Source organism: Pan troglodytes, chromosome 20 (genome assembly GCF_028858775.2).
Source record: "Pan troglodytes isolate AG18354 chromosome 20, NHGRI_mPanTro3-v2.0_pri, whole genome shotgun sequence".
Taxonomy (NCBI): domain Eukaryota; kingdom Metazoa; phylum Chordata; class Mammalia; order Primates; family Hominidae; genus Pan; species Pan troglodytes.
In genome coordinates this window covers 6173657-6187064 of record NC_072418.2, presented here as the reverse complement: position 1 = coordinate 6187064, position 13408 = coordinate 6173657, and the positions used below count along the sequence as shown (strand labels likewise).

Below are 13408 nucleotides of genomic sequence, written 5' to 3'. Positions count from 1 at the left end.
TCTCCTGACCTCGTGATCCACCCGCCCCGGCCTCCCAAAGTGCTGGGATTACGGGCATGAGCCACCGCGCCCGGCCAGGACTTGTTTTCTTTTTAAGGCCGAATCATATTTCATTGTGTGGATGGACCACGTTATGCTCATTCATCCAATTTTTTTGAGAGTCTTGTTCTGTCTCCCAGGCTGGAGTGCAGTGGCGCGATCTCAACTCACTGCAACCTCCGCCTCCTGGGTTCAAGGAATCCTCCCAACTCAGCCTCCTGAGTAGCTGGGATTACAGGCACGCCCCACCAGGCCCAGTTATTTTTTGTATTTTTAGTAGAGACGGGGTTTCACCATGTTGGCCAGGCTGGTCCCGACCTCCTGACCTCAAGTGATCCGCCCGCCTCGGCCTCCCGAAGTGCTGGGATCACAGGCGTGAGCCACCGCGCCCAGCCCATTTATCCACTGATGGAAGGTTGGGTTGTTCCTACCTTTTAGCCACTGTGAACATTGGTGTAAAATACCTTCTTGAGCCTCTGCTTTCTTTTCCTTTGAGTAGGAACCTAGGAGTGGAATTGCTGAGTCATGAGATAATTCTAGATTTAACTTTCGAGCAACTGCCAGACTGTTTCCACAATGGCTGCACCATTACATTTTCCCTTCTGCTGGGGTTTCATTGTGGGGTCATGAAATGTTCTGAAATGGGCCAGGCACGGTGGCTCACACCTGTAATCCCAGCACTTTGGGAGGCCAAGGCAGGTGGAGCACCTGCGGTCAGGAGTTCGAGACCAGCGTGACCAACATGGTGAAACCCCATCTCTACTAAAAATACAAAAAATTAGCTGGGCTTGGTGGCGTGCACCTGCAATCCCAGCTACTCGACAGGCTGAGGCAGGAGAATCACTTGGACCCTGGGGGCGGAGGTTGCAGTGAGCTGAGATCATGCCCCTGCACTCCAGCCAGGACCACAAGAGCAAAACTCCGTCTCAAAAAAAAAAAAAGAAAAAAGAAAAAAAAAGTTCTGAAATGCATTGAAGTGACAATTGTACAACTCTGTGAATATCCTAAAAACCACTACATTTTATACTTTAAATGGTTGAATTCTACAGGAAATGAATTATATCTCAATAAAGCTGTCATTTTTTCAGACAAAATGGAAAAGATAATGTAATGACTCAAGTTTTTAGATCAAAATTATATACAGCTACAGGGTTTCTTTGCTTTAAAAATTGAATTGCATGCTGTCTAACATTTTCCAAACATCAATGTGCAATTCTAATGCTCAGGGTCTCTCGTTGCTGTGGTAGAGTTACTCTGGCCGGGCACAGTGACTCACACCTGTAATTCCTGTGCTTTGGGAAGCCGAGGCGGGCAGATCACTTCAACTCATGAGTTCAAGACCAGCCTGGCCAACACAGCAAGACCCCCATGTCTACAAAAAATAAAAAAATTAGCTAGGCATGGTGGTGCACGCCTGTAGTCCCAGCTACTCAGGAGGTTGAGGTGGAAGGATCTCTTGAGCCCAGGAGTTGGAGGCTGCAGTGACGTATGATCATGCCACTGCACTCCAGCCTGGGTGACAGAGCCAGACCCTATCTCAAAAAAAGAAAAAAAAAAAAGTCACTCTGCTTTACCTGTGACACATCAGACCTACAAGTTTAAGAGTATTATGGATTTTGGCCAGGTACAGTGGCTCGCGCTTGTAATCCTAGCTACTTGGGAGGCTGAGGCACGAGAATTGCTTGAAACTGGGAGGTGGAGGTTGCAGTGAGCCAAGATTGTGACACTGCACTCCAGCCTGGGCAACAGAGTGAGACTCTGTCTCAATACAGTGTCCAGCTCTGTGGCCCAGGCTGGAGTACGCTGGTGCAATCATGGCTCACTGCAGCCTCAAACTCCTGGGCTCAAGCGATCCTCCCGCCTCAACTCCTGAGTAGCTGGGACTACAGGTGCCCCACCACACCCAGCTAATTTTTTTAATTTTTTGTGGTGACAGGGTCTGGCTATGTCTCAAATTCCTGGGCTCAAGTGACCCTCCCACCTCAGCCTCCCGAGTAGCTGGGACTACAGGCGCTCCACCACACCCGGCTAATATTTTTTTTTTTTTTTTGTAGGGACAGCGTCTGGCTATGTTGCCCAGGCTGGTCTCGAACTCCTGGGCTCCAGCAGTCCTCTCGCCTTAGCCTCCCAAGGCGCTGGGATTACAGGGGTGAGCCACCGCACCCGCATATTACAAAATGCTCCTCAGTTGCCAGAACCATGCTTTGAACACACAGATCCATGGGTGCATCTGAGACCACAAATCAGACCCACAGAAGAGGAAGGCCACGGCCCCATGGCCCTGCCAAGGAGTGAGGCCTCCTCTCCAAGACCCGTTGCCGGCCGTGTTCCCAACAGGAGGGTTTGCGAAGGGGGTGGTCTTTCCTCCACCCTCCTTGCACTCTGAAACCACGTTGGAGCTCTCTCTGCAGCTGGGAGGCAGAATCCTCAAACTTTGCAAGCATTCTGACGTGGTCGCCTTTTGCCTTCATGGTGTAGAGCCAGAGATGGGGCCTGGGTCTCCCGGGCCCTGAACCGTGGCCAACCTAGAGCGAACAAGGCACCGAGTCACCATGTGCTTCTTCACTCATGCACACGTGTGTGTGTGTGTGTGTGATCTGTGCAGTGACCGGTGTGACCTAGATCCATGCTGGCCCCCGGTCACCACTAGCCATGCATGGCCATCAAAATCTAAATTAACTAAAATGAAACAAATTTTAAAATTTAACATTCTGTTCCTCAGCTGCACGAGCCGTATTTTAAGTGCTCAGCCTAGCTTAGGCCTGTAATCCCAGCACTTTGGGAGGCTGAAGCAGGAGGATCGCATAAGGCCAGGAGTTGGAGGTCATCCTGGGCAACATAGCAAGACCCCATCTCTACCCCCAAAAAAGAAAATTAGCCTTGTGTGATGGTGCATGCCTGTGGTCCCAGCTTCTTGGGAAGCTGAGGCAGGAGGATCACTTGAGCCTGGGAGTTTCAAGGCTACAGTGAGCTATGATCACGTCACTGCACTCCAGCCTGAGCGACAGAGCAAGACCTCATATCTAAAACAATCAGGCCAGGAGCAGTGGCTCATGCCTGTAATCCCAACACTTTGGGAGGCTGAGACGGGTGGATCACCTGAGGTTGGGAGTTCAAGACCAGCCTGGCCAACATGGTGAAACCTCGTCTCTACAAAAATACAAAAATTAGCCCGGCATGATGGTAGGTGCCTATAATCCCACCTACTTGGGAGGCTGAGGTGGGAGAATTGCTTGAACCCGAGGGGTAGAGGTTGCTGTGAGCTGAGATCGCACCATTTCACTCCAGCCTGGGCGACAGAGCAAGACTGTCTAAAAAAAAAAAAAAAAAGTAAAACAAAACAAGCAAACAAAAAAGAGCTCAGCCACATGTGGCTGCTGCTTCTGTACTGGGCGATGAAACTCTAAGATGCAGGGCCTGGGCAGAGGATCCTTTGTCCAGGTAGGAGGACAGCGTAGGGCAGAAGGAGTTGAAATCAGTGAACCGTGTGGACTCGTATCAGTACATTTCAGACAAGGTTTGCCGGGCATTGGAGAAGCGAGTTGCAGGGTGACATACACAATAAGAACATCATTTTGCACACATGTAACTGAAAAACACAACACCGTGTTGTATACAGATTCATACGGAGCCCAGGAGTTAGAGGCTGCAGTGAACTGTGATCGCGCCATTGCACTCCATCCAGCCTGGGCAACAAAGCGAGCCCCGTCTCTGAAACAAACAAACAAAACCTTCATACATATGTAGTTAAAAGTCTAAGAATCATGATTAGACAAGACAGCCGCCAACCCTAGGGAGGAAGAAAAAGGAATAGGATCCAGGTGGTGCTTCAATTCTCTGTATTTAAACAATAAGCTGACACAAATACAGCCAAACATTAGCACTTACCCATCTCAGTGATATGTGTTTGTTAAGTGGTTGTATGTTTGAAATATTTTGTCATAAAAAAGAAGTGTCATCCCCAAGGAGATTAAGAGAGCTACTGATCGCTGCTTTTTTTTTTTTTTTTTGTGTGTGTGTGTGTGTGTGTGACAGAATCCCGCTCTGTCACCCAGGCTGGAGTGGAATGGAGCGATCTCGGCTCACTGCAGCCTCCGCCTCCGCCTCCGCCTCCTGGGTTCCAGCGATTCTCGTGCCTCAGCCTCCTGAGTAGCTGGGACTACAGGCACCCACCACCACACTGGGCTAGTTTTTGTATTTTTAGTAGAGATGGGGTTTCACCATGTTGGCCAGCCTGGTCTCGAACTCCTGACCTCGGGTAATCTGCCTGTCTTGGCCTCCCAAAGTACTGGGATGACAGGCGTGAGCCACGTGCCTGGCCTGGACCACTTTCCTAATCGACTTTTTGGCCAATAAAGTCTCTGAGACTTCCAGAAGAGAAACACAAATCTCACAATGGCCGATCTGTGGAATCTGAATGTTTCTTCTTTATGGATAGGGCCCTTCTGCTTTTCCTGGGAGAGATGAAAACACCCCATGATGGTGCAGATCAGAGCATGTGCGGTCCCAGGGGACATGTCCATCCTTCTGTAGAGCTGCCGATTTCTGGTCCTTCAGGAGAATCTGGAGAAACAGGCTGAGGTGGTTGACAGAGCCCTCCCCAACACAAGCACCGTTCAGCACATGTGCCTGACCTCCCTAGATGTGCATGGAGCCCCTGCTGCGTGCCATGTGCTGCGGTCCCGGGAGACAGCTGGGCAACTGCAGCTGGTCCTGCATCTCAGGGCATCGGGACCAGGGAGGAGACGGCCTGTGAACAGATGTGCAGTGTATACTGGGTGGTGCCAGGAAGAAGAAAAGTCAGGACCAGGGGACAGAGGCTGATCAGCATCAGGCCACAGGGGCTCCAGGAGGGCTCATCCCAGGGTGTCACTGAGCAGCCACTTGCAGGCAGCGGGGACGGGAGCCATAGACACGGGGGGATGGGATCGGTGGGATGTGGCTGTGGCAGGGCCTTGGGAGGGCTTTGAGCTGGAGATGGCATGGTTAGGGCTGTACTTTGAAAAGACCCCTCTCTGGCTGCCAGGAGGACAAAGAGATGCTGGCGAGGAGGGAGGAGAGTGAGGGGCTGGGGTGGTCTCCAGCAAGGGCTGTACAGCTGAGGCCAGCTCTGCTCTGCCCCAGCTCCCGCATGGAACCTTCCACCTTCCTCTCTTTGGCTCATCGGTCGGTGCTCAGTGCAGCCTGGATAGCACTCACTCTGTAGTTCTGTTTTCTTCATAGCCACCTGGGGGAGGGAGTGTGGGAACAGGAGTACTGCCACCGTCATAGTGTTCATCAGGTGTCTGTAGTCATGCTGTTCATTCAGTGTCCATAGTCACGGTGTTCATCAAATGTCAGTAGTCACAATGTTCATCGAATGTATTGTCAGGATGTTCATCGCGTGTCACGGTCACGGTGTTCATCAAGTGTCACGGTCACGGTGTTCATCGCGTGTCACGGTCACGGTGTTCATCGCGTGTCACGGTCACGGTGTTCATCAAGTGTCACAGTCACATTCATCGTGTGTTACAGTCATGGTGTCCATTGATTGTCACAGTCATAGTGTTCATCAAGTGTCATAGTCATGTTCATCGTGTGTCACAGTCATGGTGTTCACCAGGTGTCTGTAGTCATGGTGTTCAAATGTCACAATCATGGTGTTCATTGAGTGTCACAGTCATGGTGTCCATCAAGTGTCCCATAGTCATGGTGTTTGAGTGTCACAGTCAAGGTGTCCATGGAGTGTCCCATAGTCATGGTGTTCATCAAGTTCCACAGTCACAGCATTCATCAAGTGTCATGGTCACGGTGTTCATTGAGTGTCACGGTCACGGTGTTCATCGAGTGTCATGGTCACGGTGTTCATCGAGTGTCATGGTCATGGTGTTCAAGTGTCCCATAGTCATGGTGTTCATCAAGTTCCACAGTCATGGTGTTCATCAAGTTCCACGGTCACGGTGTTCATCGAGTGTCACGGTCACGGTGTTCATCGAGTGTCACGGTCACGGTGTTCATCGAGTGTCACGGTCATGGTGTTCACCGAGTGTCATGGTCATGGTGTTCATCGGGTGTCTGTGTCATGGTGTCCATCAAGTGTCCACAGTCATGGTGTTCATGAATGTCCAGCATGTGGACACTCAGGACAAGTGTGTGAAAATGCTAGAGGAATGAATGCTTGAACCTGGGAGGCAAAGGTTGCAGTGAGCCGAGATTGCACCACTGCACTCCAACCTGGGTGACAGAGTGAGACTCTGTCTCAAAAAATTAAAAAAAGCTGTAACTTTCATGCGGTTTTCCTGTGCCGCAGAGAATGTCTCCTTGTCCCCGGCCCTGACACTGCGGATGACTCACCTGGCTGGCAGGAGTCTACAGCAGGGCCCGGTTGGGGGCCAGGTGGTGTAGAGCCTCTTTGCCTTCTAATCCATTTTCCCCAAAATGACCCTCATACCTTGCTCCTTCCCCTATGGGGTTGGAGGTTCACTTTTTAATATATATCCATAGCGGTATTGGGCTAAAATCTTTACTGATACTTTTCCCTGGCAAATGGGCTTTTAGACTCCAGAACTGTCTACTGGGTAACTGATATTTAGCTGAGCAAGGGGCACTGGGGTCAGAAAGATCTGGGTCTGAACCCGCCCCTGCACTTGACGTGAGCCCCTGGTCCTCCTTGGAGGTTTTCTCGTCTAGACCGTGGGGAGCGATGGTGCCGCACGTCCTCTGAAGGGTGAATGAGGCCATGTGGACAAAGGCCTCGGCACTGTGCAAACCCTACAAAGACTCATTCTTTTTAGTGAAGAGTTATTAGTTTAGTGCTAACTAAAGTCATTATTTTAATACTCAGGTGGACTGACTTGTTCTGTTAAAAAAATACAGTCAGAGCCTGGGCAACATAGTGAGACCCCACCTCTACCAAAAATTTTTAAAGAATTAGCTGGGCATAGTTGCACACTTGTGTTCTCAGCTACTCAGAGGCTGAGGCAGGGTTGTTTGAGCTTGGGAAGTTGAGGCTGCAGTGGGCTGTGATCGTAGCACTGAACTTCAACCTGGGTGACAGAGCGAGACCCTTTCTCAAAAACAAATTTTTTTTAAAGAGAAAATACGGTTGGCCTTCCGCATTCATAGGCACTGCATCCATGGATTCAACCAGCCAAGGGTGGAAAATATTTGGAAAACAAATGCATCTGTACTGAACATGTATGGGGTTTTTCCTTCTCATTGTTCCCTAAACAATAGAATGTAACAGCCATCGGCATAGTGCTTACATTGTATTAGGTATTATAAGTAATCCAGAGATGATTTACAGTATATGGGATGATATGTTTAGGTTATATGCAAACACTATATCGTTCTATGTCAGGGACTCAAGCATCCATGGATTTTGGCATCTGAGGGGGTCCTGGAACTCAACCCTTGCAGATACTGAGGGACAGCTGTACTGTTTTTTGTTTTGTTTGTTTTGAGACAGAGTCTTACTCTGTTGCTCAGGCTGGAGTGCAGTGGTGAGATCATAGCTCACTGCAGCCTCTACTTCCTGGGCTCAAGCCATCCTCCCACCTCAGCCTCCTGAGTAGCTGGCACTGCAGGCGTGTACTATCACACTCGCTAATTGTTTGTTTTTTTTAAATTTTGGTGGAGACAAGGTCTCATTATGTTGTCCAGGTTGGTCTCAAACACCTGAGCTCAAGCAATCCTCCCGCCTTGGCCTCCCAAGGTGCTGGGATTACAGGCATGAGCTACCACACCCGGCCAGACACTGTGCTGTTAAAGTTCAATTTTCTGGCCGGGCGTGGTGGCTCACACCTGTAATCTCAGCACTTTGGGAGGCCGAGGTGGCCAGATCATGAGGTCAGGAGGTTGAGACCATCCTAGTTAACACGGTGAAACCCTGTCTCTACTAAAAATACAAAAAAAAAAAAAAAAATCGCTGGGCATGGTGGTGGGCACCTGTAGTCCCAGCTACTCAGGAGGCTGAGGCAGGAGAATTGCTTGAACCTGGGAGGCGGAGGTTGCAGTGAGCTAAGATCGTGTCACTGCACTCCATCCTGGGCAACAGAGCGAGACCCTGTCTCAAAAAATAAAAAAAGTTCAATTTTCTTTGAAGAATCTTGACATGGAGAAAAAGCCCTGCCACACAAGTAGATCATCTGCAAAGCGGAAGTCAGATGGGTTCGAGTCCCAGCTCTGCCACTGACAGTGCCTCAGTTTCTTCATCTGTAAATTGGGTGCAGTGATAGTCCCAGCATTACAGCGTTGTTGTGAGACAGTGTTAATTTGTGTAAAGTGCTTCTGGCCGTGCCTGGGCTCCTAGGAGGGTCTCCACCAAGCAGGGCAGCTCAGGTGCAGTGGTGGGGCTGGAATTGACACCGTCAACTCAGTGCACCTGAGAACTCGCTCTAACCTGGTGGGGCTTTGGTGTGTGTTTGTGGTTCTAGCGCCCAGCCTCCGACCCTTCCCCTGCCCACTGTGGGGGCCAGCTATACTGCACAACCCACTCCTGGGATGGACCCTGCCGTGAACCCGGCCTTTCCCGCAGCTGCCCCGGCAGGGTACGGTGGATACCAGCCCCACTCCGGCCAGGACTTCGCCTACGGCAGCCGACCCCAGGAGACCGTCCCCACGGCCACCACCATGGCTACCTACCAGGTATCCAGTCCTTTCTTTGACCAGCGTTGCCGGGAAACGTGGGTCGCCTTGCATGGGTGAGAGCGGTGGGCTTCCCACAGCTACTCCTTCTCCCAGGCCTCTTAACCGTGATCCTTCCTTCGGGACCCTTCTGCTGGCATTGCATACCCGCGGTGGGGAGAAATCAGGGCAGAGTCGCTTCCGAAAGAATCCACTGCTCTCGGGGACAGGCCGCATGCGTACCTCCACGTCGGGGCAGTGGGGACAGTGACGGCGCACAGAGCTTTGTCCCAGCCTCAGCAGTGACTATGAAGGAGGAGGAGGGTCGCCTGGGTTACAGGACCCCTCCCTGGCCAGGGCAGATGGCCTCGGCCACCTGGGCCCAGAGAGACCAGGACTCACCCCACCTTCCCCACACTCCGGATTACTGCCTTCTAAGAGGGAGTCTGTGGTGTGTGGGGCGCACCTGGGTGCTGACGACCTCACCTTCCCAACCGAGGCACTCAGGCTGCAGATCCAGCCGCCGTGTTCCCACTTGATGTCGCAAAGATGTCCCCCGTGACCAGCTCCAATTCCCCAGCCCTGCCACCCGCACCTCGTCCCCAGATTGTGTCGGTCAACGGCATCAGAGGCCACCCTGTCACCCAAGCTCAGCACCCACCTGACCCCACCCTCTTCCTCCCCTCTCCATTTCCTTGCCAAGGCCTCGGGGGCTTCTCCCTGCAAACCCACCCTCTCCTGCCTCACCGAGCATCGTCTTGTAAATTGCAGTGGAACTCTTGGAAATTAGTGTCGGCTCCATGACAGCTGCTGTGTCAACCACGCCCCCTGCCCCCTGCCCCCAGGCCAGGACCTGGTCCTGGGCAGACGCTTAGGAGCCAGCGCTGCAGGAAGGACTAAGTGCAGAGTGCAGTGTGGCAGGGCGCGTCGCACCCACCGCCTGAGCTGCTCTCCTCCGTTCTCTGTCTCTCTCCGCCGAAACCCCCACATAGGACAGTTACAGCTACGGACAGTCAGCAGCTGCCAGGAGCTATGAGGACAGGCCGTACTTCCAGTCTGCTGCCCTCCAGTCTGGGCGCATGACAGCCGCAGACTCCAGCCAGCCAGGTGAGCCATCTGCAGGGTCGGGGCTGGGAACGAGGAGACGCTCCCCGCAGCACAGGGAAACCTCGGGAAACTTACTTTTTTTTTTTTTTAGACAGAGTCTCGCTCTGTTGCCCAGGCTGGAGTGCAGTGGTGCGATCTCGGCTCACTGCAAGCTTCGCCTCCCAGGTTCAAGCCATTCTCCTGCCTCAGCCTCCCGAGTAGCTGGGACTACAAGTGCCTGCAACCACGCCCGGCTAATTTTTTGTATTTTTAGTAGAGACGGGGTTTCACAGTATTAGCCAGGATGGTCTTGATCTCCTGACCTCGTGATCCGCCCGCCTTGGCCTCCCAAAGTGCTGTGATTACAGGCGTGAGCCACCATGCCCAGCCTGAAAGTTGCATCTTTTCTTTTTTTTGAGACGGAGTCTCACTCTGTGGCCCAGGCTGGAGTGCAGTGGCGCGATCTCGGCTCACTGCAAGCTCCGCCTATTGGGTTCACGCCATTCTCCTGCCTCAGCCTCCCGAGTAGCTGGGACTACAGGCACCCGCCACCACACCCGGCTAATTTTTTGTATTTCTAGCAGAGACAGGGTTTCACTATGTTGGCCAGGATGGTCTCAATCTCCTGACCTTGTGATCCGCCCACCTTGGACTCGCAAAGTGCTGGGATTACAGGTGTGAGCCACCACGCCTGGCTAATTTTTTGTATCTTTAGTAGAGATGGGGTTTCACAGTATTAGCCAGGATGGTCTCGATCTCCTGACCTCGTGATTCGCCCGCCTTGGCCTCCCAAAGTGCTGCGATTACAGGCGTGAGCCACCATGCCCGGCCTGAAAGTTACATCTTTTCTTTTCTTTTTTTTTTTTTTTTTTTGAGACGGAGTCTCACTCTGTTGCCCAGGCTAGAGTGCAGTGGTGCGATCTCAGCTCACTGCACCCTCTGCCTCCCGGGTTCAAACAATCCTCCTGCCTCAGCCTCCCAAGTAGCTGGGACTGCAGGCACACGCCACCATGCCTGGCTAATTTTTTCTATTTTTAGTAGAAACGGGGTTTCACCATGCTAGCCAGGCTGGTCTTGAACTCCTGACATCAGGTGATCCACCTGCCTCGGCCTCCCAAAGTGCTGGGATTACAGGCGTGAGCCACTGCACCCCGTGAAAGTTACATGTTAACCATCCTAGAGGCCGGGCACGGTGGCTCACGCCTGTAATCCCAACACTTTGGGAGGCCTGAGGTGGGAGAATTGCTTGAACCTAGGAGTTCGAGACCAGCCTGGGCAACATAGTAAGACCCCCGTCTCTACAAAAAATGCAAAAAAATTAGCCAGGCATGGTGGTGTGCACCTGTAGTCCCAGCTACCCAGGAGGCTGAGGTAGGAGGTTCGCCTGAGCCCAGGAACTGAGCTGCAGTGAGCTGTGATCGCACCACTGCACTCCAGCCTGGGCAGCAGAGCAAGACCCTGTCTCTAAAAAATAAAAAATAAAAAAAAACAAAATAAAGGCCGGGTGCAGCGGCTCACGCCTGTAATCCCAGCACTTTGCGAGGCAGAGGCGGGTGGATCACAAGGTCAAGCGATCGAGACCATCCTGGCCAACATGGTGAAACCCCATCTCTACTAAAAATAGAAAAATTAGCCGGGCAGGGTGGCGCATGCTTGTAATCCCAGCTATTCGGGAGGCTGAGGCAGGAGAATCACTTGAACCTGGAAGGTGGAGGTTGCAGTGAGCCGAGATCATGCCACTGCACTCCAACCTGGTGACAAAGCAAGACTCCGACTCAAAAAAAAAAAAAAATAATAATAATGATAATAAAAACATCCTAGATTTGCAGGTGAGCCTCAGGGCTGGCTGCTCAGATGGGCCCTGGGATCTCTGCCAGGTGTGGGCTATGAATGAAGGAAAGTGAGGACTGAAAATGCAGCTAACATTTTTTCCAAGGAAGCTTTCCCGGGGTGGCAGGAGGTGAGCTCTGTGGGTGATGGAGCTGGAGATGCAGAGGAGCTTGTCTAGGGCACCCACAGCCCTCCTCCCCCATGGCAGGAGAGAGAAGCCGGGCTCTGGAAAGGAGAGGTGGGCACAAGGTCACCTGCGAGTCGCTGCCAGCACCTGGCCCAAGGCTCTGGCCTCTGGTCCTGGCTTAAGCATCTAGCGTGTTCCAGCCAGTTGAGTCCAGGGCCCATCTGCAGGTGAGGGACAGTGGGGTGGGGGTTGGCTCTGCAGAGGGCCTGTGCCTGTCCCCTAGGGACCCAAGAGGCCTGCGGGCAGCCCAGCCCCCATGGCAGTCACAGCCACGCTCAGCCCCCACAGCAGGCGCCCATAGTGGAGTCCGGACAGCCAGCGAGCACCTTGTCCTCGGGATACACCTACCCCACGGCGACAGGCGTCCAGCCCGAGTCCTCAGCTTCCATCGTGACCTCCTACCCCCCGCCCTCCTACAATCCCACCTGCACCGCCTACACGGGTAAGACCAGCGTTCCTTGCCCAGGTGGTCTGCCCGTCGGTCCCCACTTCAACTTAGTGGAATCAGCATCTCCCCCCGACTCATTGTTTTCTCTGCTGCTTAGCACCAAGCTACCCGAACTATGACGCGTCGGTGTACTCCGCCGCCAGCCCTTTCTATCCTCCAGCGCAGCCCCCGCCTCCCCCGGGACCCCCGCAGCAGCTGCCCCCGCCGCCCGCGCCTGCAGGCTCAGGAAGCAGCCCCAGGGCCGACTCGAAGCCACCGCTTCCCAGCAAGCTGCCGAGACCCAAGGCCGGGCCCAGGCAGCTCCAGCTTCACTACTGCGACATCTGCAAGATCAGCTGCGCCGGCCCCCAGGTCAGTCGCCCTCCTGCCATGGGCAGGCCCCAGGGACCTCTCTGTCCCCAACGTCTGAACCCGAATGTGGGCGCCGGTGGGGTGGTCAGGGTCACTGCCTGCTGAAAGAAGGTCTGGTGTTAAACTTGCATGTTGTATGCATGGCCTGTGTGTGCAAGCGCGCGTGTGTGCAAGTGTGAGTGTGTATGTGTGCGTGTGTTTATGCATGTGTATATGTGTGCATATGCGTGTGCAAACGTGAGTGTGCATGTATGTGTGCTTGCACGTATGTGTGCGCCTGTGTGCCTGTGTGCAAGCGCTTGTGTGTGTGCAAGTGTGTGTACGTGTGTGCATGTGTGTGCAAACGTGTGTGCGTGTGTGTATGTGTGCGCATGTATGCCTGCATGTGTATGTGTGTGCATGCGCCCGTGTGTGTGTGTGCATGTGTGCTTGTGCTTGGCAGTGCTTGTTTGGGACATACGTGAAAGAATCTTTACCAAACACACGAGCTTGAGATTTTAAAGCTTGCAAATCACCCAGCTGAGATCGTGGGCTCAATTCCTGGAAAGATAATTAGACCCTAGAGCTCTGTCTTTGCAAAACACACACCCTGATCTTCTTTTGTTTTTAATACTCTGAAAGGAAGCTCTGGACCGCGGAGAGACACGGAGTCAGCAATCGCAGACTCTGGAGAGGTGTGAGAAGGCTCAGGACACCGTTATCAGGACCCCTGACCCAGCTGGGGATGGGGGGCCGGTCCCTGCTCAGGACCCCTCCCGCCCCAGATCACCCTTTCCCTGTCTCAGACTCTTTCCCCCAGCAGCTGTCCACTGCGTCTCATGCTGGGAGAGACCCTGGCCTTCTTTGCAGAGTGCTCGCATAGA

At 53.0% G+C, this 13408-nt stretch overlaps 1 protein-coding gene across 17 annotated transcripts in view; it reads left to right on the top strand.

Moving 5' to 3' along the window:
• ZFR2 (zinc finger RNA binding protein 2) overlaps positions 1 to 13408 on the top strand; it is an 82097-nt gene that overhangs the window by 27313 nt on the left and 41376 nt on the right. For all 17 annotated transcript variants that reach the window (XR_008541089.2, XR_010153664.1, XR_010153663.1 and 14 more), the window contains exons 2-5: positions 8454 to 8664; positions 9636 to 9750; positions 11970 to 12188; positions 12292 to 12545. Coding sequence is in view for 11 of the 17 variants with exons in the window: in XM_054673880.2 (XP_054529855.1) it covers positions 8454 to 8664; positions 9636 to 9750; positions 11970 to 12188; positions 12292 to 12545 (799 nt within the window). In the remaining 6 variants the exon portion in view is untranslated. The remainder of the gene's footprint in view (positions 1 to 8453; positions 8665 to 9635; positions 9751 to 11969; positions 12189 to 12291; positions 12546 to 13408) is intronic.